We start from the raw sequence: 26,497 nt of genomic DNA, 5'->3' as shown, positions 1-26,497 counted from the left end.
TTTGCGATGATAGCGAAGGTCTAATAGAGTGATGGTATAGGAAGAGAGAAGGCGTGTAGACGGCTTGGTACCTTTAGGTAGGAGATGTGCTTTGTAATGGTGTAGCTTCGATGATGCTAGTTGTGGGGAGGTAGAGTGGAGCCGACTGTGCCGAGGCACGTTTCAAATCTTTCGTCTACATCAACGTTGTAGACTAATCACATACACGAGCAACATGGTATCTAGAATAATGAAGCCACGTCTTGGTTATCGGGCTCAGAGCTATCGACTAATTATTCCCATCTCGACTGTGCTATCTGCAACTCCAGATCATCTGCGTCGTACACCACATACGCGCTCCTGATGAACGAATTTCCCAGCAAGAAAATCCCCGAACCATTATTCGAAAGCACCCCCAAGTAGCACAACTCCGTGCCATCCTCGCTGTGCACTTCGCCTAAATTGGCCGGCATGCCGAATGGGTAGATGATCTCGCTGTAGGGCACACAAACATGCGGCCCTTCTGCGCCATCTTTACCAGCGAACCCAAAGTGCAGTGAATCAGGCGATGAGCGCAGTGAGCAAGGCACATACGATGTGTTACGGTAAGTGCGCAGTGTGACGTTGAGAGGCGCGGCGAGGGTGTCGTAAAGGTCTTGTGGAACGTACATGTTTGGAGATCCGGTATCGAGGATGGCGTTGTAGGAAGTATTGATCAAAGGTTCGTCGCCACCGTTCTGCCCGTCGCGTCTGAAGAGAGATGTCAAGCTGACGGACCAGGCAGTGAAGTCATCACCTGCCGGCGTTGGGATTATGGATGTCAAGGGCGTGCTTTTCAGTTCGCCTTGTGCCTTGGACTCGTCTATGCCGCCGAAGAGAATGGTACCCTCTTTGGCGTCCTGACTGTTGAGCCAGACGCTGAAAAGCCGCTTGGAGATATAGCCGAGGCGGTAGAGGTTCTCCCATAGGATTACGGGGCCGTTTACGTCGCGGTTCTGCAATTGGCTTCCCAGGCCGACGATGCCCCAAGTCTGTGCGTCGTAAATGGTGTCAATGACATTGACGAGGGCAACCGGATGCTGAGGAAGTGCGACACCACCGACGCCAATTGTGTCGTTATAGAATTCGCCAAGCATGATATTGTCGGGCGTAAGGCCGTAAGATGCATTGAAGATGACGTGTATGTCAAGTGCCGTTGATGAGGCGTTGGGGTTCCATACCGGGAGTGGGCAATTCGGTGTACATGCTGGGGATGATGCAGAAGGAACCCAGGCGAAGGGTGACCCGGTATCAGGCATAATTGAGAACTTTTGAGGTGGAGTTCCGACGGTCAATTCTATCTCTAGGTGCTACAAACAGTCAGCCTCTGAGTCGAAGGCGCCATCCACTGCACGGTCGTACTTGTTTGTCCAGTCTGTTGTACACGGGCACCTCGATAGTGCGCCCGTGCTTTCCAGCCTTATGTGAGAGTTCTGCATGGTCGCCTACTTCGTCTTGTATGCTTAAGCCCGCTGCTTGTCCAAGAGCGAATTGCGCGAGTATAAGGCTGTGTATGAGGAGTGGCATTGTTCGTTAGTCCCAGGCAACAGTAGGTGACCTACAAGGCTATATGGCTGTTCTCTAGCTCATCTCCACGCCTCCAAACTCTCGCTTAAGAATTGCTTGCCGTCCCATCTGACCAAGAGTTAGGGACTAGCAGGGTGCCTTACATGGTGTTCGCATGGTGCTGGCCAATGGCGAACCAGAGGTGACCAACATTGCCGTGATACTATTCCAGTGATCTTTTTCGAATTAGATCGATTGACTGCCATCGTTTAGAGTTTCGAGATGCATAGAGTCGTGTAGACGCGAGCGGCACGTGTATTTTAGCGCGGACGCGACCTTACCAATGACATCATCGACTTTTCTCTGACTGCGAAAGCGATGGAAGTCACAATGGGATATCTCGCTGTCTAGACTTGATTATCCTGTGATCAATATTGAGTTTATCTTTCATCGACCCTTCAAAGCGCTTTCAGCACGCAACAAGCTTCTCCGTTCAATCCAGGTCATTCGCATTTCACGAAGAGGTCCATACATCATTTGATAATTCGAGCGTATATCTCTTTGCATGTACATGCAAGGTGCTTTTCTACGAGCGGCAAAACACCAATTCACTCCTCTATCAACAATCACTATGAAACGCACCGCAATAGACTCATTCTTCAAGCCCTCTACCCCCAAGAAGCCGAAATACGAAGCCAACACAAATGCATCGAATCACCTTTCCTATCCTCATCCAATCCCACACCTACCAACAGACTTTCAAGACCAACTTGCCTTCGCCCCCGCGGAAGAAGGCAAATCGATCAATGATCGCCTAGACCTCGACCTCGTCTACTATCAGCCCTACATCCCCTCATCGATAGCCCTAGGCGTTTTCGACTTTCTCCGCCAAGAGCTCCCTTACTACCGCGTACAATACAACATCAAGCGCGGCCCGGTAGAAACGCAGATCAACACGCCACGCTACACTACTGTCTTCGGGGTAGACGAAACATCCCGCTTTAATGAAGAGGGTGAAATTGTCGACGCTAAGACGGGGAAGAAGGCGGAGAAGGGCAAGTACAAGTGCACGCCGCGACCTATACCACAGTGCCTCGACTACCTGCGCAAGCTCACCGAGGGAACCACGAACGAGACGTACAATTTCTGCCTTGTGAACTACTACGCCGACGGTAAAGACTCTATCTCTTACCACTCCGACGATGAGCGCTTCCTAGGCCCAGATCCGGCAATTGCTTCGTTCTCGCTCGGTGCGAAGCGGGATTTCTTGATGAAGCACAAACCGATACCGCCGGGTCCTGAGCCAGTCCCGGAGCCGAAGCAGGTCAAGTTGCCGTTGGGATCGGGGGATATGGTGTTGATGAGAGGGAAGACGCAGACGATGTGGCTGCATAGCATCCCCAAGAGGGCGGGAGATGAGGCGAAGAAGGGAAGAATAAACATTACGTTTCGGAAGGCTTTGGTCAAGGCAGGAACAGAAAACTACTACCAGTACAATGTGGGAACAGGGGGAGTTTTCAGATGGAATGCAAAGGAGAAGATGATGGCGCCGTGGGCGAAGGGTGATGCTTCATCTATAGCCGGAACGATTGGGCCACTGAACGGAGGAGTAGGAGAGGAAAAGAGAGGCGGCGCTAGTGTAACTGATGATGGTGATCTAAAGACATGAGGAGTGACGAAGGTAGGAGAGTAGATTCTTCACGTTAATTGGTAGGCAACTCGGTACTGTCAACTTGACTTTTACTATACCTAGGTAGCTTGAGCTGGCTGCTGATGGATAAAGCTGCATCAAAATCGATTCTGTGACGCCCGTTACGCCCGTTTCCTGCTGACTGCATCGTTCATGGATGGCTGGCGACTTCCGAGGCCTCAACGTGATGGGACCATGATGCAAGAACGAGTTTTCCAACTTCAGAGCAGCCTTGAGCTCGATGCAAGCTTTGATGGACGCCATGGGTAGTCTCGGCCTTGCACCGGTAGTGCGATGGGGACGGTGGCTTGTGCTTCTCGACCCCGCCCTCAAAGAGCAAGACAGCATGTCGAACCATGGCACCCACGAATGTCACAAGGATAAGCGTGGGACGAAAACCGCGGCTTCCGACGTGTGACTCATGAGTGCATTTGCTACTACAGGGATTAGTAAGGCCGGCCTGCATGAAGATGAGTACAGTGACGAAGGGGAGGGCGATGAGATAGAGTTCTTGGCGTTGTGCTTTCTGAAAGAAGGCGGAGTTAATAACCTGAGCCCGCCTATCTTCCACTCTTCTGCCCCAAACGTCGCACAACACGGGCGCATACTCGACGACGCCCTCGAATCGTCTCTGGGAGCATACACGACCTTTCTAGGACGTCATTGACCAGCTGCGCTGATTGCGCATTCCATTCAGTCGACCAATCCGTAGAGGCGGTGAAGCCGACCGAATTGTTGTGCGTCGCATCACCATTCCACACTGGCTGCGCGAATGCTTATCTGAAGAGCGCAGACTTTAGCGACCGCAGGGCATCAAGTGGTTTCCGCGCGACAGCCGTAGGCCTATTCTCTGGCTACGTCTCAGCTTCGGAGCCTTTTTGGAGCCCTTACCCGACGAAGGGCTCTTCGCGCATTGCGCTGTGAGGAGCTCGCCGACGTGCACAATCGCTGCTACCTTCGAATTTAAGCACACGGAATCTACGCGCGAACGAATACTTACGAGACAAGAGCTTGCGACAGCTCTACCGACCATACAAGCGACTTAGAAGAGGAGTGAGAAGACGCGAGAAGGCCCCCGCCAGCAGCTGGGACCAACACTCTTAAGCTGGGAACCTTACTGGGTTGGCGTGGAGTTACGACTGTATTTAAGACCGTGTCATCCCGCAACCCAAAGGTTGCCATCCAAGCGACCTTTTCGCACACTCCTCCTGCGCTCCCTTGCCAGTCGTTAGCCAGTGCGACCCATAGCTGCTCCTTCGCCTCCTCTAGCTCCGGACTCTTCGTCCATCACGAGCTGTTGTGAAGCGATCCTCAACCTTCACCCATCGGACTTACGGCATTAACTCCGTTCTCTCCGCGAGCGACGCGCCTGTACCACTGTCGACATCATGCCGCCGACTCCGCCCTCGACCACCTCGTCTAACTCGGGTCACTCGCCGCCCGACCCCCAGTTCAGGGTCGTTCGGAAGCGCAACCGCGTCCCTCTGTCCTGCGGGCCCTGCAGGCACCGAAAGTAGGCTATCATCTCATTGATGTGGAGACGCGATGCTGATGGTCGTAGGCTGAAATGCAACCGCGGCCACCCGTGCGATAACTGCACAAAGCGGGGAGATAGCGCATCATGTACGTACGCAACTCCAGGCAACCGCAAAAAGAGCGCGTCCACCACCGGCTCCGCCACTACTCCAGATGACATGCAAAACCGCATTGACCGTCTTGAAGGATTGGTTCTTTCTTTGATGACCAATGGCGCCCAGAGTGCTGGACCAGCCGCCGCGCAAGCAGCCATTGCAGCCAGCATGAACGGTAGTAATGGCTCCGTCGATCAGCCCTACGATATCAGCCCGGAATCGATACAGGAAGAAGAAGTGGGCGACGAGAGCGAGGTTGAAAATGTCACCAAGTCGATTGGCGTCATGAAGGTCGAGAACAACCGTGCCATATTCGCATCCGAGGCGCATTGGTATGCGATACTAGGAGAGGTACGTTGCGACGCGCATACTGGCCATGGCTAAGCTAAAGGGCATTAGATCTCAGAAGTGAAGAACTACTTCCACGATCACAAGAAGCAGTATGACGAGCAGCTCAAGCGATATAAGGCGGCGCATACGGACGACATGAATGCAGGCACCGCCTTTCTATTTGGTAGCCAGAAGCCGATGACACAGCCCGAGCTTCTTCAAAGGTTTCCTCCCAAGCAGACCGCCGATATCCTCGTTTCGCGATATTTCAATACGTACGATCCAGGCATTCATATAATACATGGGCCGACCTTCCAGAAACAATATGACGGCCATTGGATGAATCCAACCGATACACCTGTCATCTGGCTCGGTATGGTCTTTGCCATGATGACTATAGCGCTGCAATCATATACGCGTGCCGGAGACGAGCCGCCAGAGTACAGAGGGCGGTCATGGGCAATGTCGACCGAGTATCGTGATTACACAGCGCAATGCTTGGCGGCTGCGGATATCACATCGCCCATCACAAATATGCTGGAAACGATGATCCTACACACACACGCCGACTACGCACGTAGCAGAGATTCTCAGGCTGGCATGATAGTCAGCACCGGGATAATCGTACGCTTAGCCATGCGAATGGGCTTGCATCGAGACTCTGGGCCTTATGCAGGTATCACGCCCTTTCAAGGAGAGATGCGACGCAGGGTGTGGGCAGCCATTCGCTCGATGGACTTGCTCTTTTCAGCGCAGGCTGGATTGCCACCAGTTGTCCGACCACGCGACACTAACACCGAGATTCCGCGCAATATCTTCGACGACGAATTATTTGAAGATATGAGCATCCTACCACCTTCGCGATCCGAAGAAGAAGCAACGCCCACCTTGTTCCTTATCAACCGGACGCGTTTGATGTACAAGCTTGGAGAAGCTGTTGAGCTCACCGAAGTTCTCACCTGCGCCTCCTACGAAGAGGTCATGAAGCTTGACAGCCAAGCGCGAGAGCTGCATGATAGGATATCACCTCATCTCAAGATCCGGTCGATGGACGAATCAGCGCGAGATCCATCGACTCTCATAATGCAACGCTTTACGCTCGAATTACTGTTCCTCAAAATGATATGTTCGCTTCACCGAAAGTTCATCTCTGCTTCTAGGGTCAACCCCCGATTCGGCTATTCAAGACGAGCATGCATCGACGCATCGATGAAATTACTTCAACATCAAGCCACGCTCCACCGAGAGTGCCAGCCTGGCGGCAGACTACGCAATGTCAAGTGGTTCATCTCATCACTCACAACAGTTGACTTTCTGCTCGCGGCAATGATAGTGTCTTCCGACCTATATCACACTGCGCGACAAGAACGTGCAGGGAGGAGAGACTCTACCGACATGTACTACTGGAGCGAAGACCGACGGAATGAAATGATCGATGCGATCGAGACAGCCGTGGGCATCTGGGATGGCTTGAAAGAGCACTCCATGGAGGCATACAAAGCGCATGCAACACTGAGCATCATGCTAGGTCAGCTGAAAGGAAGCCAATCGTCAAGATCGCAACCGCAAAGCTTCTCGAATACACCCGCCTTCAACACCTCGACCGCCATGGATGATGCCAATGTGGCGCCTGAGCATTCTGCTGCGATGACATTGGGCATGCTTAGCACCGGCGGCATGACGCCGAACTCGGCAAACATGTTTGAAACGCGGTACCCTCCATCTATGGCAAACCTGTTGAATGATCCTGCGCCGCAACAGCCAACTGGCCTGACGCCCAACTTTGGTGCAGCCACCAACGGCGAGGTCCGCGCTCCCAGTCCGTTCTCGAACCTCTTCGGAGGTGGGTTCCAAAATATGGACTTGCCGAGCGCGGACAACATTGACTGGGTGCGTGACTTAAAACCCATGATCATCTGACACTGCTAACAATCAACAGAATGCATGGGACTCGTACATCCAAGGCCCGAGCATCGATGCCACGAACTCGTTCTTCCCTATGGATCTCGGTGGCATGCCCATGCAGACGGACGGTTTGCCAAATAGCAGCACATCGACGAGTGGGCAACCCCAAGCAAATATGTTTGCCGCGAATGGGGGACCCTTTATGGGGGTGAGTACACCTGTAAATGATATCGACCCAGTGTCTTATGTCCTCCAGGCGCCTCAGGACCCGAAGACGTCATCCGGAGATGGTTATGTGATGGGTTTCGCGATACCAAAGTCTTCTTAACGATCGTTAATGATTCTGGCAAAGCGGTAGGAAAGTATTATCGCAGATGCTTTTGTTTGCATTTGCTTAGCTGAGTTTCGGACGCTCATTGTAGCGATCCTTGCGGACATGATCTTGTTGATGGCTATGAATGGGACGATGCGATCTTGGCTTGGCACAATTAGGACGCATGTATCTGTACGTATATGACAGGCGTCGGAGAAAAGTATGATATCCACTCTCTTGCTGCATGCATAATAGACGCATTTGGCTTAGTGCACTGTACCCCTCCAGCGGACAATCACCGCTCAACACAGGGCTGGGGACCCAGCTCAACGAGACACAATGTCTCATAGACCAGTGTATTAGATTTCTTGCACTGTGCTTCATATCTTTCCTCAACCTCTTGTAAAGTCCAAGCACGCGCCAATCAAGCGAGAGCCCCAGTCCAGACCTTCCTGCCTCGGCTGCACAACTAAATCTGCCCCACCACGATCTCACGCCAGGCCACCCGCGATCGCATCGCGGGACCCTGAGGCTCTTCCTGAGGTTCCGAGGCTCTTTGGCGCATTCGCACGACATCCTCTCTGGGGACAGTGGGCAGGTGGGGGCGCCTACGTCACCCGTCGCCCAAGGCTGACGCCTCGTCGGGCGTTTGTTGGACCGGGATCGCGTGTTTTGTCCCAGGATACGGCAGGGCGTACGCCGTACGCAAGGCTACGGTACGTGGGTGTTCAGCTGGGCTGAACCTACCCTCAACCTATACCCTCCTTCTCCCTAATATCTGAATCTTAGAAACATCCTCCCGAAGACGAGACGTGTGCAGATAAAGGAAAGCGCAATGATGGCAGAAACGACACCCATATCCCCGCCCTCCGCCGCCCCCTCCTCCGCATCCGCTACAAACGACCCCCGATTTCCCCGATATCCCGTCAGTCCACCTTCCCGCACAAAACCAGTGCAGCCGTTTCCACGCGCACACCATATATCGACACGAGCACGCCTGCGATAAATGCTGCGCCCGTGGAGCTGGATAGTATCCCTGCGAGCCCGGGCCCCGTACAACGACGGGCTACCGAAGAGGAGAAGGACAGGAAAGGAAATGTAGTCAGCCCTGGACTCGGAGAAGTGGACGAGGCTGAAGCTGAACTCCTTGGGGAGGGCGGGAAGAGTGGCAGGGGCGAGGTTACACAGGTATGTGCACCCGGAGGACAAAGTGTGGGGAGAGAGAGGCTGAGGGCATGTGCTAACAAGGAACAGAAGAGGGCAGCTATGCTCGCAAGACGTGGCAAGGATCCCGGCGTTATTGTGGATTTGCCGAAGGAGCCTACGGCGGAGGAGGTGCTTGCTGCGAAAGCGACGGAGGGGGTGACAACGCCGGCGGTGGAGAGGCGGTGATACGGCGAAGTTCACGAGAGGATGTCCGGGAAAAATTACCTTGACTTGAGTGTTTTGGATACCTTGCGAGTGCTGGTGGATTTTTACACTAGCGAATTCAAAAGATGATTTTGACGGCTGCCGGTGTCCCACTGGTGATGATGTTCATGAATGTTCTTTTTTTTTCATCATCACTCCTCCGATCCACCACTGCGCGCCAAAGTCTATATAAACCCCCTCTTGTTCCCCTCGTTCAGCTTTCTTTCCTCACACTTAAGGCACAGCTCTTGATGAGTACTAAAACGTACGATGTATACTTGCATGTCTTCTGTCGCCTTCGTGCGGTACTAAAAGGTCTGAAGCCCTACGATCATGTGCTTTCTTCGCCCCTTCTTCCACATCATGGAGAGTTCCAAAGACCGTGCAACCAACCTCGAATGTCTCTTCCTCCTCCCTCTCTTCCACAGCATGACTGAGTTTAAAAATGGTCAGACGCCCTTCATGGCTCTGCTCTTGCCTGTGCTTTCCTCACGAAGGGTCTTGAAAAGTGCGAAACACAAAAGCGATGTCGGTTCCTGGCGCTCGTGCCTACGCATGGGAGCTCGCAAAACTAGACGAAGAGGATGTATGTGGTCTTGTGGCACTTCCGCCTTGATCTTTGATCGGATCTTACAATTGAAGGACTGCACGTGTCGGGTTATGTCCTCTCGCGTTGGCGCCTACGCATGAAGCTTCCAAAATGGATATTGGAGACTTCATGTGCTAGGGTCGCGCTCTCCTTCGAAAATAACGAGCACGTACCGCCCATGGAAGACCTGCATTGTTCCATGAAATGTGGCATGCTGGCATCCAAAAATCCAGACGGACCAGCCGATGCTGCTGTCTCCCTCTTCTTCCTCTTGATCCGAGACTCGAAAATCTTCCGGGAAGAAAGTATGGGAAGCTCCCTGGTGCTCGTCAAAATCTCTAGTTGCCATGCTATGCTTGTGGACTCTCCTGTCTCTCTCCCAAAGCCCCTGCAGTTACCATCGATGTGGATCCTCCTAAGACGACTGTTCCAAAGATCCAAGACCCAAAAATATATGGACCTTCCTGCAGCGCGTACAAAATAGGCGAGCATAGAGGACGATGTTGGCTTCCCTTGTTCTTCTTCCAAAACAAGCTAGACCCGCCTTCATGGGACCCCCTGGCTGTTTTCAAAAGCTTGAAGTACCTTCGCGATGCGCTGGCTCCTGGCTCTGTTTTAAAGTACCTCAGGTTCCGGCCATGTGGACTCTCCTGCCTCTCCTTCTAAAAATTGCAACGTTCGAACAATATGGAGTTCACGACCCCCGGCACCTCTTACCGGACCAAAACCTGATTACACCCAGGAAAATGTTTTGGCGTTTCATGTGCGGTTGCAAAAAGACGCTGGGTACACTTCGTGTCGTTTCTTCCAGGTCCTCTCCTGGTACTTCGAAAATCCAAAAGACGTAGCCGAAGATACGGATGCGGACCTCCCTTGCCGTGTCTGCAGCGGCATCGTGCATTTTGGGACCAAACATTTGGCCAATTACTATGATGTCCTTTACCGTCCGAGGACATTTCACCAAAGGCGCAGCACACGCACTTAATGTCCTTGTTCTGTCTTCCCTTTTTCCTATCAAAGCTTCCAAAAGCTGCCACCTCAAGCCATGTGAGCCTCTTTTGTTCGGTCTAGCCCAAAAATGCATTTTCTCGTACCAAAAGCGATCGATACAGGGCAATGTCCCTCGCCGTGGCTGAGCGTTCCGTCAGAAAAGTGCCAGCATAGACAGAAATGTCTTCCGCTTCCTCTCTCTTTTCTACAAGAGGGGTTCAAAAGCGCAGACGAGGGCCACATGAAGCTCTTGCCTCGTCCCTGAGCGCACCTGTCGTGTGCAATACCAAACAGGAAGTTCGTTGGATGAATGTCGTCTGCCGTCTTTGCGCTTCACAAGCTACTCCCCAGATTACATATGCCCTTGTGGCTCTCTTCTTTTCTCTTCTACACAACGACTGCGGATTCGCGAGAGGATCAATCTAGAGCTTCCTCGATCAAGTGAATGGGATCCTTGTGTTGGTGGACCAAAATAGTTTCGTGGGCAAAGAATGTCCTCTGCTTCCTTCGTGCTCTTCAAAAGCACTGACCGAGCACATCATGGACCGTTCTTTTCCCTTCTCGAGGTCTGCTTTTCATCAAAGCTCAAAAGGAAAGAAGTCGAGGTATGGAGAAGGATGTACGGATATGTGCGAGGCGACGGTTTCCGAAAATCAGTTCGACCAGTTTGATGGCCTCTGTCGCTCTTGTGCGCTCTATAAGACCACTGCATTGCCTATAATGCCAAAGAAGCACTGGAGAAAGGCAAGAAAGCCAGTGTACCTGGCCTTGGAGACTACGAAGCCCAGATCCAACAATCTCTGGAGCGGTTCAAGAACTATGCGCAGTTGATCAGCACAGAGCAATCATCTTTCACATCAGGCAATGTCGAAGCCTTTGATAAGGAGGCTCTGATAAACTCAATTGAGACCATCGACCCTGAATACCAAGACCTCCCATCTGAGGGTGAAGTTGCCAGCGATGATAAAGAGTCTGATGTTAAAATGGCCAATACCAACACAGAGGATTCAGACACTGAGGCCCTAGATAATCCTGAGGTGGCCCGCAAGTATGCAGCAGAATTCAACTTGGGTGTTCCAGTGCCTGAGAAGACCACAACAACAGTGCAAGCTCTACGACTCAAGCACCCCCGCGAAGCCATCCCCATCAATCCAGTAGTAGCTGGCGATCCAAACCGGAACCATGCCTAGTTTACATGGGTTGACGGGAAACGTGTTCCCATCGGCTCTAAGCACATTCAGAATAAGACTAACTGGGATGAGATGGATGAGATTGATAACGATCAGCCAAAAGCATGGGTGGACAGAGACGAAGATGGCCTTCCCGCCCTAACCCTCCCATGAACCCTGGAGGCTCCGCAGAGAGCAGGACTGACCCACTCTTTGCATTCGAAAATGCCCCACGCCTGGCACCAGAAGAGGTTAAACGTGCGAACAAAAACCGGAAGATCCAACATAGCATGCTAGCCAAACTAGGTCGAGTAGGCCTGCAGGATGCGAATAGTAACTTCACCTTGCCAACAGACTACATGAAGGACTTCAGGGCCCTAAACCGTCGCACTCACCTGGGGAATGCTGTAGCCCATGAGACTGGCCACGAGCTTGATACAGTTACTGCACGCGATGCCAACACGACATCCAGCTCTGCTACCAATGGAGAGCAGGGCGAATACTACCGGATTCATGAACCTATGAACCCGGCAGAAATTGAGCGGTTCGAGCGATGCAAGGCGTCAGAAAGGCTCAAAGGTGTTCGCAATCCGGATCATGTGTTTCTTGGGGCCTTTGTCGAACCATCTAGGGCGTTGAAAAAGGTAGGGCTGTAGCTGTGTATGCCTCCTGCCGTGCAGGTCATAAAGAATACCATAGCCATCTCATGTCTTTTTTTCGGTTTGCTCCATTGAGTTCAAAAAGATAATCGAAAAAGTCGATGCGGGCATGGAACCTGATCTTTCACTCTCTCTGAGGATCAAAACGATATCTGGACCGTTACATGTCCTCTGCCGTCCCGAATCCAGGAATACGTCCTCAAATGCGGTTCCTCCTGTCTCTCTACTCGTTCGACAGCTTCTTGATCGCGGATATGAAAACGAACAGGAACCGTTGTTATGCTCTGGCGTCTTCGTGCGCTTAACAAGCTTCGATCATGTATAAGTATGTCCTTCTTTACTCTCTCCCGCATTGTAATCTACCAGATTGAAATCGAACATGGATATCATACCACTCATGGGAGCTCTGGCGAAGTCTGCCAAGCTCCATGATTGTCAAAAAGCAGTTTTGTCAGAGCCCATGTTCTGTGCCGTCCACCTGCAATTCACAAATCGATCTTCCGATGCACATGTGTTCTCTCTGTCGCTCCCTTGATTAGGCCAGAGGTTCGAAGTCCAACTAGAGCGATTGCATGCGGCTCTTCCTGGATGGGTCCCAAATCAAGGCCTCTAGCTGGGCATTGAGAAGTTGAGCTGACGCATTCATGTGCTCTGCTGTACTTGGACGTGACACGAAAAACGTACACTGTGGAAAAGATGTCGCTTTCCTCCTTCTCTTCCTCGCTGCTGAAGTTTCAAAGGGCATTTTCAAAAAGGAGCTTTTCCTTGCTCTATGTTGTTCTCCCTGGAGCTTCCATCCGTGGGGAGCTTCCATCCGTGGCTACCAAAAAGGCTTCTGATATCTCAGTCTTTGCATGATATCGAAAACAACTGGAACACGTACTATGCTGCTTGCGCCTCGCCCAGGAATAAATCACAGTTCCTGTATATCTTTGGCTTTCTGGAAAATCTGCCGTCCTGCACAGAGACCTACAATCGTCATTTAAAATCGCTTCCCCGAAGAACAATGTGCTTCGTCGTTCGTGGGTCGAAAAAGTAAACACGTCACGGTCACATGTCTGCTCGTCTGGTAGCTCCCCCTCCACAGAAGGACCAGAATATGGAAAAGATTGATGCGATGTCCGCCCTCGCCGGCGGTACGAATTTCCACGACTCACAAAATGATGTCGTCTCTAACTTGTCTCCTCCACGGCAAGCTCTGGATCAAAGACCGAGGGCAGCGGACTCATGGCGTCCTCCCTTGCGCTCTTTCAGGGCGATACCTTGATAATGCTAAATATGATATCCGATACTTATTCCTCTTGTCGCTTCTGTACGGATAAAAATCATACCGCTTGGAGACGATCTCTCTTCTTTCTCCTCCATAACTCCAATTAGCTTCGAAATGCATACAGATGCAATACCATGTGTGATTCCCTTACTTCCTCCTGAACATTGTTCTCAAAGCACTCGGAAAAGACCTAATTGTGGACCGAAAACCACCGTTTGCATGTCCGTATGGTTCCTAGCCCCTGGGAGGGATGCAAAGCGTTGTCTCTAGTTATTCTTCTGCTTCACAGGACTTCCAAACCTTCGACAATCATTCGATGTGGAGCCTCCACGCTTTCCTTGAACTGAGCTTCTCACTGTTGTGGCTGCCTCCTTACCCTCCTACTTACAGGGCTCTCAAGCCCGAGAGAGCATCCTTAAGGCCCTTTAACCGCTCTCTGAGTAGAACACCGCACTGCATAGCTTGCTTCAAAGCATGGAGTGACACAGATATATGCTCTTCGATGTGTGCGTGTGGCTTCGAATCCTCGTCTACAGATATCATGGCCGCTCTCTCTGTTCAGAGGGCCTCACAGCTAAGGCATATGTGGGTGTCTTCGGTGCTCTACGAGTGATACAGCAAGCAATTTGGTGTTCGAGAACATTGCATCGTGTTCTCATGATCAACGTTGCTGTGCGGCTTCAAAAGCCCGTTGGATGCGGAATGATGACTTCTTCTTGCCCGCGCTCCCATACTACAAGAAAACAAAGAGCGAAAGACGGTATGGCTGACTTCCAGCGCTTCTTGAGCGACATTAGGGATTTTAATCACTTGAAAAGAGAAAGAACTCATACGACTCGTGCTGTCTCCTCGTGTTTACAAAATGAAACACAGCCAAATCGATGGCTGCTCTTTGTCTCTGTTTTATTTGAGAAAGTTTAAAAAGAATACCTGAACTCGGTGATGTGGCTGCCTTGGTGCTCTGCGGCAGAATTATTCGAGTATTGAAGTTTATGGATTCTGTGCGCATGTTCTCGGTCTTCTAAGTTCGCGTATCATTTCAGTAATGATGATGGTGCTCAACAACCAACAGTCACCATGAATTGCAGAATTGAATCTCAGTATTACATCTATTATGCCCATAGTGCGCTCATCCTTGTTCTAATTGCTACAACTCAGCGTTTCGATAGCTTCTAGTTCAGCTATCGTCCTCTACAAAACCCGGCGGTGGCGCAACATGAACCTCCCAGTACTTAGTGATACTTTCATCCATCTTCTCCTTCTGCATATCCGTCCTCGTATCATTTCCATACGACTCATGCGTAGCACCAATATCGAGCACTCCCTCCCTCGTGCCATCCTTTAGGTACTGCAAGAACTCCATGCTCACTCTGACGTACTCTCTCAGCCCTTCTTTCACATTGATCGTAGCCCCAGTGGTCCATGATAACAGCAGCGGCTCGATCAGGGGAGCGTCAGTAACGCTGGGATGTGACGTTTTCAGAGAAGTCATGAACCAGGTCGCTCCGCACCGCTTGAGCACGTCAAGTGCGATATCACGGACAGTGTCGAAATGTGGTCGACCGTAGAAGATTGTGTGTGCTTTCGACCAGGAGTCGGAATGGACCAGGAGGAGCGGGACGTCGATGTCTGTGTTCAAGCGTCCGGATTCTTTACCAGGGTCGAGGATGATGCCACCGATTGCAGGATTACGGTATCCACTGTTGCCTTCGTCTGCTATGGTTTTATTGGCACTTTTCAAAGCTTGCATGGCTCCTGTAGCTCCGAAAGAATGCCCTGCGATGATCACTTGGGACATGTCCAGTCGATTCTTCCACTCTTCCAAGGTTTTCCCTTCCTTGCGGTAGTTCTGATCGAAGATGTTCCCGCCACTTCCAGCATTGAGACCCTTCAGAACGCGAATCGTCTCCTGGATTTCAGAATCTCGGAAGGCTAATTTCTTGAATCTCCAATCATCGTTGGAGATCTCGCTGTCCGGATCCTCTGGCTTCAGCTGGGATGCTCTGAACAAGATCACATTCTTCTTCTTTCCATCAGGCAAATGCACTATAGTGCCTGGACAAGATCCGTCTCGATGTTCAATAGCGGCCACGATTACTCCACGACTCGCGAGCTCACCACAATAGGCAGTGTAATCAGTACGAGCGCTTACATCGCCATGAGAAAGTACGACGACAGGCCATTGCATCAGATTGTCCTTATCAGTCTTTTCCGAGTCACCCAGCAAGGCCACGTCCACCTTGGCGGGAATATCTATGCTGGACGCTAGACCCCAAAGCGCAAAAGTAAAGAGCGGTCTTGAGAAAAAGTTGTTGAAATGCGCCGCGGTAGCATAACCCTCCGCAATCAAACTGATCGGCTTGGGAAACCATTTGTGTTGCGGCTTGGAACTTCGAGCTCCTTTGACAGCGGGGTAGTAGAGCGTGAAGAGAACCGTGTCCAGTTGAAACGCGGGCTTTCCGTCGGCCTTGAAGACTGCATCAACTACTTGCCGCGGATCCTGTACAGGAACTTCGATGTCGATGGTACCAACGTCATGAGGACCGGTATACTGCGGGAGCTTTGAGGCGAAAAGCGGCGACCAGACAATGTAGCAATATAGTATATAGAGAGCTACTATGGCACTCAGAATATAAGCCACAGTAAACCGGGGTCGAATTAAGTCTGCCACTCGCTGTAGCCATGAAGTATGATTTTGATCCAGCCACCGAGGCAATGCCTTTGTGCCGTCAGTAGCCCTCTGGAGCCATTTGCTGCCGATTGAAGGTGCGTCTTGTAGCCATCTTGGTTGCGTATCACTCATTCTGTGGTCCGGATCCAAGGGTAGAGGTGAATCCGGCTCTTCCGCGATAGCCGTTTCGTCCTCGTAAGAATGTAGCTCAACGTCGTCGTGGTAAACCTCGGGCGTCGTCATGACTTATTGGTATTTTCATGACTCTTAAAACATCATTTTAAAAAGATAAAAGCTGTGTTGTTGGTGACCTCGGACGATGATGTATGACGAAGCGACAAGCGGCCAAGCTATTTGTTGGCGCTAGTGAGAAACCAGCCAAGGAAGAGACACGTGTTTAATCACGTGAAACCGTCATTTCCAGCAAAACGTCAGTGAAAAGTTGCGAAAGCTGATAACCGGATTAAAAAAAGCGATACCTCGTCGTGAGGTGATACTGAGGTAGTGGCACGATTATGGATACTCTGTGTCTGAAGCTACTCATCCAGCTTGATATCGGCCTCGTTGCCACTCGCTCCTGGGACGGCGAAGCGTGCATCAATCTCACAGGCTGCGATTGATCATCCTTATGTGTCAAATGTAGAATTCACAAGACATACCATCAGTTGTTTAGAAGTTTATCAATATTGATGGTTGAACATATCTGAATTTATAAACTGTCGCGATCGCGATGCTAGTCTGGTATATACACGAATAAAACGTCCATGGCGCCTTATAAACATTGCCTCAACGTAATGCCCTTCCAATCAACACCAACGGATCTTTAATCAAACTTGTTCTGGTTCGCATTCTGTTTCAACATAGTAGAATCGGGCTTGTACTTCTTCGAGAGTAACCGCACGTCATACTCGACATCGAGCGTCGCGCCATTCTTCTCGTTCTCGACAGGCTTGAAGGTCAGGAGGAGATCGTCCTTGACGGCGCAGACGGTGTCGGTCTCAAGGTAAGGGTCGTCGTTGGGGTACAATTGAACGGTCACATCGATATAATCGGGATGCGTGACCATAGCGTGGATGTGCGCAGGACGCCACGGGTGGCGGCCCATGATTTTGAGCAGATCGGCGGAAGGACCAGATGTGTCGATGGCGTACTCGGTGGGCTTGAGGCAGTAGAACCAGAACTTGCCGTTCTCGTCGGTCTTGAACTTGCCGCGGAGGTTGTGCCTGGTTTGGTTCTCGGGGTCGAAGACGTCATATTTGCCGTTGGTGCTGGCCTGCCACATGTCGAAGACGGCACCTGGGATACCCTTGCCTGTGTCGACGTCCCTAATGACGCCGTGGAAGAATGTGAGCTGGCCATCTTTGGGCATGTCTTGGACGACGCTGGCACCGAGCTCGCGGAAGGGGGTTTCGGGTGACCAGAAAGGTCCGAGGATGGTGGAGGAGGTGGCTTGTGAGGGGTGTTCGACGTCAGTGACGACAGTGTGGTTGATTTCATCTACGAGACTATTGCACGATTAGCAACAGTTGATTGAATGCGACAGTAGTCCCCAAGCGAGGCGGGAGCACTCACGATTCGACGCCGAGAATATCGCACACCCTCCATGCTTCATTTCGGTTCTTCTGGTAGGCCTGACCGATGGCATTGACGTAGTTGACACCGATGATCCATTCCTCCTGTGTGAGCTCCACGTCGCGGCAGAAGTCGTGCAGGTGGGTGATTAATGAGGTGAGGATTTCTCTGTGGCGGGGTTTCGTCTCGGCGCTCATCAGGCCGACGACATGTTCTGTGAAATTTGGATCAAATTTGCTCTTGTTGCTCTTGACGCCAGGGCCTGTCGGGTGAGGGGCGCCGTTTGTTGCCATTGTGAGATTGGAAAAGTCGTCAATCGAAGGAAAATCAGAATAGATGATTCAAAGATTCGTTGGGAGATGATTGAGAGGAGGGAAATAAAGGGGGGTGACGATTGATTTAAGCCTCCGCTGGGGACCGTAGTGTCCCTTTATAATTGACAGAGTACCTAGTAGCAAAGCCGAGAAGAGCTGCAGGTCATGCGACGAATCGTACGGGGCCGCTTGCATAGGTTCGGTAGTTGACTATGGCAAGGTCTCGATTGGATGCCTGCCGCGGGGCAGATCAAGTCGGATCCTGAACTCGGCCTTCATGGCCATAACCGCGCGAACAAGGCACATTCAAAAAATCAAAAGAGTACAAAACACGCCCACAAATTTTAAGAGTATCTAGTTTCATTTTCATAAGATGCGAATCCCAATCTATCATGATAGATGACGATGATTGTTGTGTGTCGCAATTTCCTCGGCTCTGTCACCCCGCGCGAGCACCCCTGCGGCGGGGTCTCGAGCAGGAGGATAAGATCAAAGCCGGCGGAAGAGTTATCATCCAGTGCGCTAAGACCCAATCCGAGCCTAGCGCCCCTGGCGCTCACATTCGGCAAGCAACAACCGGTTCGCTAGTCAGCAGAATATCTGGGGAAGCTTGCGCCTCCCGCTGTGTCTGTATGCTTTCAAAAGCATCCCATTGGTTCCACGAACAAGATGCACGCTAAATTGACTTCGTGTTCAGACACAGAATCTTCAGCCAACAAGCGCCTCCGACTCTTCCATTTTGCATTCACAAACGTAACGAAGAAAGGACACGGATCAACCACTGCATGTCTGGAGATTATGTGCTTCTTTTCAAGAAAGACCAGGCCTCGAGAAGAGATCCAGTAAGCCTGTAATATGGTTCGGAGATTCCAGGATCGTAGGAGACCCTTTGTGCGGGCTCGAAAAACTTGACAGCGTTGCTTCCCAAACAACAGTGTCTGCGTACAATTGGTCGCTGTATTATATTCAATTGGAGGTAGGACGTGTAGATGATGGCGTTGAGCGGCACTGTGCACAAGATCGTGTCCATTGATGTGGAAAACGCATAGACCGCAATGGAGTCTCTATCCTGGGTTCCGTAGCAGGAGTAGATGCATTCAGACGAACTACTAGATAGGTCAGCGGAGAGGGTTCATAAAGAACATCTCATTTCTCTTCTAGTGCTCCTCGTGTGGACCAAGTCAGGAGCTAGCCTTGTCTCTATCTGTGGCTCTTGAACACAATGAAGCAGCTGATAGAACTGAGCGCTGTAGTAGGTTCAGAATACACCGAGTACAAAAGTGGTGACCTTTCGAAGCAAAGGACTGTGGAAGACTTCTGAATCACTCACGAGTTACATACTGTAAATGGACCTCGGCTAACTTGGTAGATGTTTGAACAATTTAGTCTCCTTAATGTCGATTAGGTTACTGTGGTTATTCGTTAAAGTGATGGGCTGATATCTGCAACGATGGGCCCTTGGTTTCACATGCGAAGTCGAATTGTAGGAGTGGAAGTAAGTATACGACGCAGTACATGGCGATTTTTGGCCGTGTGCTTCGTTTTACTGTTGATGAAATCACGTTCCGACTGATGATCACAAACCTCTACGGTACGTTAAGATGAGCTCCGAGTAAGACGGCCGAACCTTCGATGAAGCAGTGATGGGCGAAGTAATGCCCCTACATCGAACCCAACATACTCAAAGGAGGATTGGGTCAATTGGCGCAATTAGGCCTTGAGCCGCGCTGGTAGCCACGTGGTGTTTTGTGATTCCTAGGAGGGGTTGTTTGAACATGCGTGATTGATGGGACGTTCAGGTGTCCTTGGACAAGTGGGGCGTTGGGCTGTTCCGGCAGGGGCGACTTTCGCCACCAAGTTCCGTCCCCCGCTTGACCCTGCTGGCGTAAGTCAGCACCCCACGATCTTGGCATACAGGAGATTCCAAGCTACACGAGTCTCATAAGCCCCGGACCCAATCTTAGGCTGTAACCCACACAGTGATCTGCGGTTCCCAGATGTCCAGGCGACGAGAATGCATGGGCTGCTCAACGTCAGGTACCATAGATATTGGGTTCTTGCACCTGTCGAGCAGGAATTTCCAAGTCAACATTGAACATCTTGGGTTGCTCCAGTACTCTTAGGCTCCTCGCATGATGCTCTCGCTGCAGATTCAGTTGTTGTCAGTGCCGCTTCAGGCAGCCTCAAGAGACGCACAGCCCCAAAATATGTCTTGCGATTCAGAATAGCGCTGCCCAGTTGCCCAGCACTGTCAATACATTGAAGTCGTTCAGGGTTAGCGCACACTGGCGATAAGCTTAAAGCTAGCGCACGATCGCATCGGCGGCTCTGCAGATCGCTATCCGAGGGTCGTTACCGCAGACGCATGACAGTGACGTTGCAAGCCTACTAACTCTTCTTTTGGCGAGGTCAGATTCCAGTTCAGCTGAAGTGGGTAATACTTAGTGTTTGAAGTCCTCATTTGGGTGCCGATCACTAACCTTGCCGAAACTTTTCGATAGTCTTGATCACGGAGATGAATTACGATGATTTCAATTGGCTCGGGGCACAGCTCCCAAAGGGGGCCACGACAGATTCACGACTACAAACCATGTTACATTGCATCGACGATCAATGATTTTTACTTTGATTGTTGGACTCCTCGAGGATCCAAGATGACAACTGCGTACAGCACGTCAATCTGCACGTTGTGGAGAAAGGCGCACTTATTTTGTACACGTCTTGACCAAGCAGCAAATCCACGAGGGTTGGAGCCAGTCCAGCAGTGCATCAATCGGTGCCTCGACAGAAATCGGAAAGTTGTGACCTGCCAGATTGACATTACATAACTACGCCAGTTGGACTTCGGTGCTACGGCACGTTCGGTCATCAGGCGGCATTGTTGTCCCGGACCAAGCGCCACAACTGCACAGGGCAAATACTCTCGCCTACAGACCAGTGCCATCGACGCACTTGCGGGGCCCCGACAGAACGGCAATCTGAATTCGCATGCTGAAAACACCCCTGTAGATCGAGCTTTTGGCTCGCTAAACGATATGGAGACGGGCTGTAACCCACGCACCCAAGCCTGTACCGGGTTCGATACCTTCGCTAATGGTTAAGCCCCCGACGATCAAGATGTTAGTAGCACGTAAGCATGCATCCGCTCAAGACATTACCTCGCCGACGTTCATGGAGATCTGCTAGAATGGCAAACATGACGTGGGTCACCAAACCGTTGGTTCCTATTTTCAGATCCGAATGCGATGGTCCCGAAATCAAGCCCACAGATATAAAGAACAATCACTGCTATCTGTTTAGACACAGACTTCTTCCCCAACGCTGCGAATTGATTGCGACAATTGTGGAACTCACATCGCTATCATGAAGTTCACACAGGCTTTGTTGCTCGCCCTACCGGCTCTCTCAGCCGCCTACCCTGGCATGTCCAATGCCGATGTGGAGGAGTACACTCGCAAGCGAACAGTCGACGAAGCTTCCCTGCAGGAGAGGCAGCTCCTTACCGGTTTGATTGGCACAGTCCAGGCATTGACCAACACCGTGAGCGGGCTTTTGGGTGCTGTCGCCAACAACATCTCCCCCGACAACAAGCGACCGGAACCAGGTTATGGTTTCAAGGCACCCGGCGCTGGCGATTCTCGCGGACCATGCCCCGGCCTCAACCTTCTGGCTAACCACGGCTACCTTCCGCGGAATGGACATGTTACTTTCCAACAAGTCCTTGAGGCGACCTCACGGGGCTTCAACATGGGGGCTGATCTAGCCACTGTCCTTGCAACCTTTGCCGTCCTTGCTGATGGCGATACCGCCACCGAGAGCTTCTATCTTGGCTCTCTCACCGGTGCTGATGGTCTCAACCGTCACTCCACTGTCGAGGCGGATGTTTCTCCCAATCGCGAAGGTGAGTTTGCTCTTTCTCTACCATGGAATACCATTAATCGCGAACAGACTACTACAATGGCTGCGGCGATAACCACCACCTTTCCTCCCGCATGTTCAAGCAGAACGTTGGATTCGCTGCCGCCGATTCCAGCAAGCAGTTCACAATGGACGTCATGACTAAGCAGTACGCTGCCAACGCCCAGTTCTCCAAGGACAACAACCCATACCTTTACTACTTTCCCTTCCCCCAAATTGTTTCCCTGGGTGCCTTTGCCTTCTACCCCAACTTCTTCTCCAACGGTACCTACGGAGCAGGCGGTGTTGCCAACTACGAATCCATCTCGTCCATCGTTGGCGCCGAATACGACTCAAAGGCTGGTAACTTCAAGTACGTTCCTGAGAAGTGGCCCGAGAACTGGTACCGCCGCGCAACTCCCTACGGCGTCGTCCAGGCCCTCACCGACGCTTTCCTCAGGATCTACCCTGCCAACATAATTGTACCTGCAGTTGCTCAGGTGGGCACTGATAATCTGAGCGTACAAACGCTCCTCTGCGACGTGTACCAAGGTATCAATTCCGTTACGCCCCTCATCGCGGCCGGAAGTCTCGAGGATACATCCAAGCTCGTCACTTGGGCGACCAACAAGCTGCTCCCTGTTCTTGGCAAGAACACCGCCCTGGGATGCCCAGATAGCACCCTGTCTCCCAATGCTCAGGACATTTTATTCCCTAACGCCGCCAAGGTCGGTGGGCCGGAGAAGTCGCCGCCGAAGTCGGATGCGAAGACTGGCAACAACGTGTACAACAAGGTGTACTTTGAAAGCGCACCTGTGAAGCCGGCTTGCTAGATACTTGCATGAGTTGTTTCATGGATGAGCAACTACGTTCTTGTGTATATATTCTCCAAATCTGTTCGTAAGAACAACATACCAAAATAATGAATCATGGAAGTATCTCATCTTGTGCCCTGCTTGGTTTACAACATTAGCATAGGATATGGTTCCCTTTTTTTTCAATCTATCGCATCTTCGATGGGTATCACAACCTTGGAACGCACTTGATCACGTGCACTGAAGGTGTCCACGGCCTCGGGGGTCGCGCTCTACGTGGTGCTCGAGGGACATCGCTCAGCAACTGCTAATTTTCCCAGGGCAAGTTTACATTGTGATGGATATATGCTGAAAGGAATGGTCAAGATAATAACGAAGCTTCGGAGTTGCTAAAGACGTTCCGTCACTGCAGCTGTAGCCTCGCGCTTTCGCTGTGACGCTCGGCCCTCGCGCCTACGTCATGTCCGAAGCGCAATTACGCCGCACCGGATGCCGCGATCCGATCCAAACATTCGACGTTGCATTAGCTACACCCGTTCCATCTTTTCAATCCTCTAATATTTCAAAGCAGAGGAGCGCGAGCATTCATTCGAAGCTTGGACTGTGCTTCCGAAATCGGCTAGCACCGAGCCTTGCCGAAGATTCAGCTCCTGCTCGATGCTCGCCTTGTTGAGCAAGGTGAAAGCGCGAGCGAAGGAAGATGACTTATGAGCGACCGGAAGTGAGTTATTGTGCATCCGGCTACGATGAGGAATACACCCGTTGGCTTACGTGATGATTAAGCAGCGGGTAGTGTCAACTCTCAAGGCAACGGCAGCACATGTGATGTGAACTACTTATACCACGCTCCTCCTACGTAAATATTTCGCTCCTACATCAACAGCAACTGCCAATTCCCTGCAAGCATTCAAAATCATCGTAGCTCTTCGTCAGCATCAGCAAATTCACCTTTCAGTAACCCATCAAAATTACACACGTGACAACCACATCCGAAATGTCTATTCGCGCCGGCGTTGTCAAAGCCTGGGGAAATGCGCCCATATACGACAGTATTGACCTTCCGGCTCCCTCAAATGATCAAGTCCGCGTCAAAGTCCTCGGCGCTGGCGTACATACCCTAGTCCGGTCTCGCGCAGCTGGAAAGCACTTCTCTGTGGCTGGAAAGAACCCACCTCACGTACCAGGCACCGATGGTGTCGGAATCATCCCTGAAACAAACCAGCTCGTCTACTTCAATGCACTCCTATCACCAACAGGATCACTTGCGCAAGAGATCAACGTAGGAAAGCGCGATGTTTTTCCTCTGCCAGAAGGCGCGGATCCGGACACGATTGCTGTGCTCGTCAATCCAGCCATGAGCTCATGGATGGCGTTGACGACGAGAGCAGGTGTGCAGCCTGGGAGCGGCGTGAAGGTGGCGATCATCGGCGCGACAGGTGTGAGCGGTCAGACTGCAGTACAAATCAGCAAGGCTTTTGGTGCGAGCGAGATCGTTACGATTGGAAAGCCTGGACCTAAGCTGGAGAAGACGAAAGAGCTTGGAGCTACTGCCTTGGTCCCTCTAGCTGAAACTCTCACCGACACTGACTTCTCTGCTGCAGCGGATGTGGACGTTGTTCTGGACTACCTCTGGGGTGACGTTTCTTCGGCAGCATTTGCAGGCATCATAAAAGCTCGTAAGAACAAAAGCCAACGTCTAAACTGGGTGGAGATTGGAGCTTTAGCTGGTGAAACGCAAGCGATACCAGCGAGTCTTCTGCGGCAAGCGAACGTAGCTTTTCTGGGCTGCGCACCCGGCAGCTGGACATTTCCGGAGCTGTATGGTCAGACTCCAGCGATGTTGGAGGCGCTTGTCAAGGGAGGCGTCAAGACTGATTTTGCAGTCAAGAAATTGGCAGATGTGGAGAGCTGGTGGAACGAGACAGGTGGCGCGAGACCGCTCGTAAAGCCTTAATATTTGGTATCTCCCGTTCTTCCTTTAGCCTTGGTATGGAGAAAATGCAGACTGGTAGTCTTGGGCGCCACAGAGTAACAAGAACAAGTTGATCATTAAGAACATTGTCGTTGATTCCAGGATTCCAAAATGCAGTTTGATCCCGAGAACCTCTCCACGTTGAAAAGCATGCGTCTCCATTCACTTTGTCTGCTCGGTGCACTTCTCGCCGAAAACATGCTGCCCTTTTGATTGTTTCTAAGATTGGTGTTCCAAGCCTTACAGATCACTACATTGACCTATGACAAGTCTGTTTTATTTGTCTGTTTTATTATGTGCCTTGCCCCGAACGTGGAGAATGAGGCTTGAGACCATCTGTCGCATACGCACTCGTAATCGCAACAGGCACCGCATCCATCATCTCACGAAGCCACATCATCACCAACCATCGCAAGCCAAATTTTCCTCAACCAAAACGAGCTCCCGTCGTCCAATCACTGTTCTCACCTGTGCGGGGCTTTGTCTCGTATATCTCGTATCTTGGAGCGTCGGTCGGCGACACATGAGCGCCACCCACATGATCGCGCGACGCGGACGCGTGTCCTCAGACCTTGATTCGTCGACGCGCTCCGTGTGCGACTTCCTCAGGCCATGACCCGCCAACCATTTGATCTGGCCTCAGTACGTGCGTGTTCGCTTGTCGAGCTTATCATGGTGGCTTAAAAGCGTTTGACTCACTGGATATCGTGAAGCGGTGAAATATATTGTCCTATAAAGATCGATACTTGCTGCGAAAACATCAGGCAGATAGATTGTGCGCTACATCCATCAATCAAGTAAGACTTTTCCTCTTTGATTTCGCGTCAACAACGATGTCTTCCGTCGACGCTTCAGAAGCTCCTACTGCATCCAGCGCCACTTACCACGGTTCATGTCACTGCGGTCACTTTGCCTATACAGTCACGCAATCTCCTCCTCTCAATGACCCATCCTGCGAAGTGAGCGACTGCAACTGTAGCATCTGCTCCCGCAACGGATACCTATTCATCTACCCAAGTGACAAGAACGTCACGTTTACGAGCGGCGCGAAGAGCGATTTCAAAGTACGTCGATAGATTCGTTCTGTTCGCGGGACTCCTTCAAAGCAGGAAGTCAGTATCTGACCTCTCATTAGAAGTATTATTTCGGGACCCATAAGTTCGCGCATTACTTCTGCGCTACGTGCGGTTCGAGCTGCATGGCGGAAAGCGAGGATCCCAATCTGTACCCGGGGATCATGGCGGTCAACATCAGAATGTTTCATGACCTGGACCTAAAGAGCTTGAATGTAAAGTCGCTTGATGGGAAACGACTTTGAAGGAGATATTGTGATCGCGCTGGTTTGAGAAGAGAGCTGAATTGCCCGAATCATCGGTGCATGTGGTTGAAAGGAAGGATGGCGCAGTATTCTGAAGCTTGGATATCATTCGTTATCTTATCTTCATCGTACCAATCTCATTCAGATGACATATGGGTGAGTAAGTGGAATCCTGCATTCATTCGTGTCGTGGCGGGAATGTGCCTCTAGCCCACGATCAACGCCTGATCAGTCTCTGATGCTAGCATTCCCAGCCCCGTAATTTCGTTCCGTCTTCGAGACGATGTACCAAGCATGTAATACGCCCGGAATCCAGCCTAGAATAGAAAGACAGATGTTGATGAGGAAGTCGGCGCCGCAGCCCCTCTTGAGGAATACCGGAACAGGCGGAAGGAAGAGGGCAAGAAAGTAGAGAAGGACATCGCTCTATTACACGCGTTAGAGACAGCGAGTTCGCA

At 51.3% G+C, this 26,497-nt stretch overlaps 9 protein-coding genes across 9 annotated transcripts; 6 read left to right on the top strand and 3 right to left on the bottom strand.

Annotated features, from left to right (window-relative positions):
- Nucleotides 1-272: 272 nt before the first annotated feature.
- On the bottom strand, nt 273-1,545 carry N0V89_011737 (uncharacterized protein; the record flags this gene model as incomplete). Its single annotated transcript, XM_056220465.1, has 2 exons — nt 273-1,328; nt 1,381-1,545. The coding sequence occupies 2 exons, from the start codon at nt 1,543-1,545 to the stop codon at nt 273-275; spliced, it is 1,221 nt and encodes a 406-aa protein (XP_056065768.1).
- Nucleotides 1,546-2,155: 610 nt separating this feature from the next.
- On the top strand, nt 2,156-3,193 carry N0V89_011736 (uncharacterized protein; the record flags this gene model as incomplete). The annotated part of the gene is made up of 1 exon (XM_056220464.1): nt 2,156-3,193. One exon carries the CDS (start codon nt 2,156-2,158, stop codon nt 3,191-3,193), a length of 1,038 nt encoding a protein of 345 aa, XP_056065767.1.
- A 1,409-nt stretch (nt 3,194-4,602) lies between these two features.
- On the top strand, nt 4,603-7,408 carry N0V89_011735 (uncharacterized protein; the record flags this gene model as incomplete). The annotated part of the gene is made up of 4 exons (XM_056220463.1): nt 4,603-4,727; nt 4,776-5,196; nt 5,245-7,065; nt 7,115-7,408. 4 exons carry the CDS (start codon nt 4,603-4,605, stop codon nt 7,406-7,408), a joined length of 2,661 nt encoding a protein of 886 aa, XP_056065766.1.
- A 169-nt stretch (nt 7,409-7,577) lies between these two features.
- N0V89_011734 (uncharacterized protein) lies at nt 7,578-8,785 on the top strand (the record flags this gene model as incomplete). Its single annotated transcript, XM_056220462.1, has 5 exons — nt 7,578-7,585; nt 7,894-7,991; nt 8,075-8,109; nt 8,183-8,581; nt 8,648-8,785. 5 exons carry the CDS (start codon nt 7,578-7,580, stop codon nt 8,783-8,785), a joined length of 678 nt encoding a protein of 225 aa, XP_056065765.1.
- Nucleotides 8,786-10,922: 2,137 nt separating this feature from the next.
- Nucleotides 10,923-11,572, top strand: N0V89_011733 (uncharacterized protein; the record flags this gene model as incomplete). The annotated part of the gene is made up of 2 exons (XM_056220461.1): nt 10,923-10,929; nt 11,112-11,572. The coding sequence occupies 2 exons, from the start codon at nt 10,923-10,925 to the stop codon at nt 11,570-11,572; spliced, it is 468 nt and encodes a 155-aa protein (XP_056065764.1).
- Nucleotides 11,573-14,657: 3,085 nt separating this feature from the next.
- On the bottom strand, nt 14,658-16,394 carry N0V89_011732 (uncharacterized protein; the record flags this gene model as incomplete). The annotated part of the gene is made up of 1 exon (XM_056220460.1): nt 14,658-16,394. The coding sequence occupies one exon, from the start codon at nt 16,392-16,394 to the stop codon at nt 14,658-14,660; it is 1,737 nt and encodes a 578-aa protein (XP_056065763.1).
- A 580-nt stretch (nt 16,395-16,974) lies between these two features.
- Nucleotides 16,975-18,016, bottom strand: N0V89_011731 (uncharacterized protein; the record flags this gene model as incomplete). Its single annotated transcript, XM_056220459.1, has 2 exons — nt 16,975-17,656; nt 17,724-18,016. The coding sequence occupies 2 exons, from the start codon at nt 18,014-18,016 to the stop codon at nt 16,975-16,977; spliced, it is 975 nt and encodes a 324-aa protein (XP_056065762.1).
- Nucleotides 18,017-21,400: 3,384 nt separating this feature from the next.
- N0V89_011730 (uncharacterized protein) lies at nt 21,401-22,767 on the top strand (the record flags this gene model as incomplete). The annotated part of the gene is made up of 2 exons (XM_056220458.1): nt 21,401-21,938; nt 21,986-22,767. The coding sequence occupies 2 exons, from the start codon at nt 21,401-21,403 to the stop codon at nt 22,765-22,767; spliced, it is 1,320 nt and encodes a 439-aa protein (XP_056065761.1).
- A 976-nt stretch (nt 22,768-23,743) lies between these two features.
- Nucleotides 23,744-24,703, top strand: N0V89_011729 (uncharacterized protein; the record flags this gene model as incomplete). The annotated part of the gene is made up of 1 exon (XM_056220457.1): nt 23,744-24,703. One exon carries the CDS (start codon nt 23,744-23,746, stop codon nt 24,701-24,703), a length of 960 nt encoding a protein of 319 aa, XP_056065760.1.
- Between the last annotated feature and the right edge of the window lie 1,794 nt (nt 24,704-26,497).

This window comes from Didymosphaeria variabile (genome assembly GCF_027946475.1).
Source record: "Didymosphaeria variabile strain IMI 356815 chromosome Unknown scaffold_9, whole genome shotgun sequence".
Taxonomy (NCBI): domain Eukaryota; kingdom Fungi; phylum Ascomycota; class Dothideomycetes; order Pleosporales; family Didymosphaeriaceae; genus Didymosphaeria; species Didymosphaeria variabile.
Note: the sequence above shows the minus strand (reverse complement) of the source record. Positions and strands in the feature narration are given on the sequence as shown.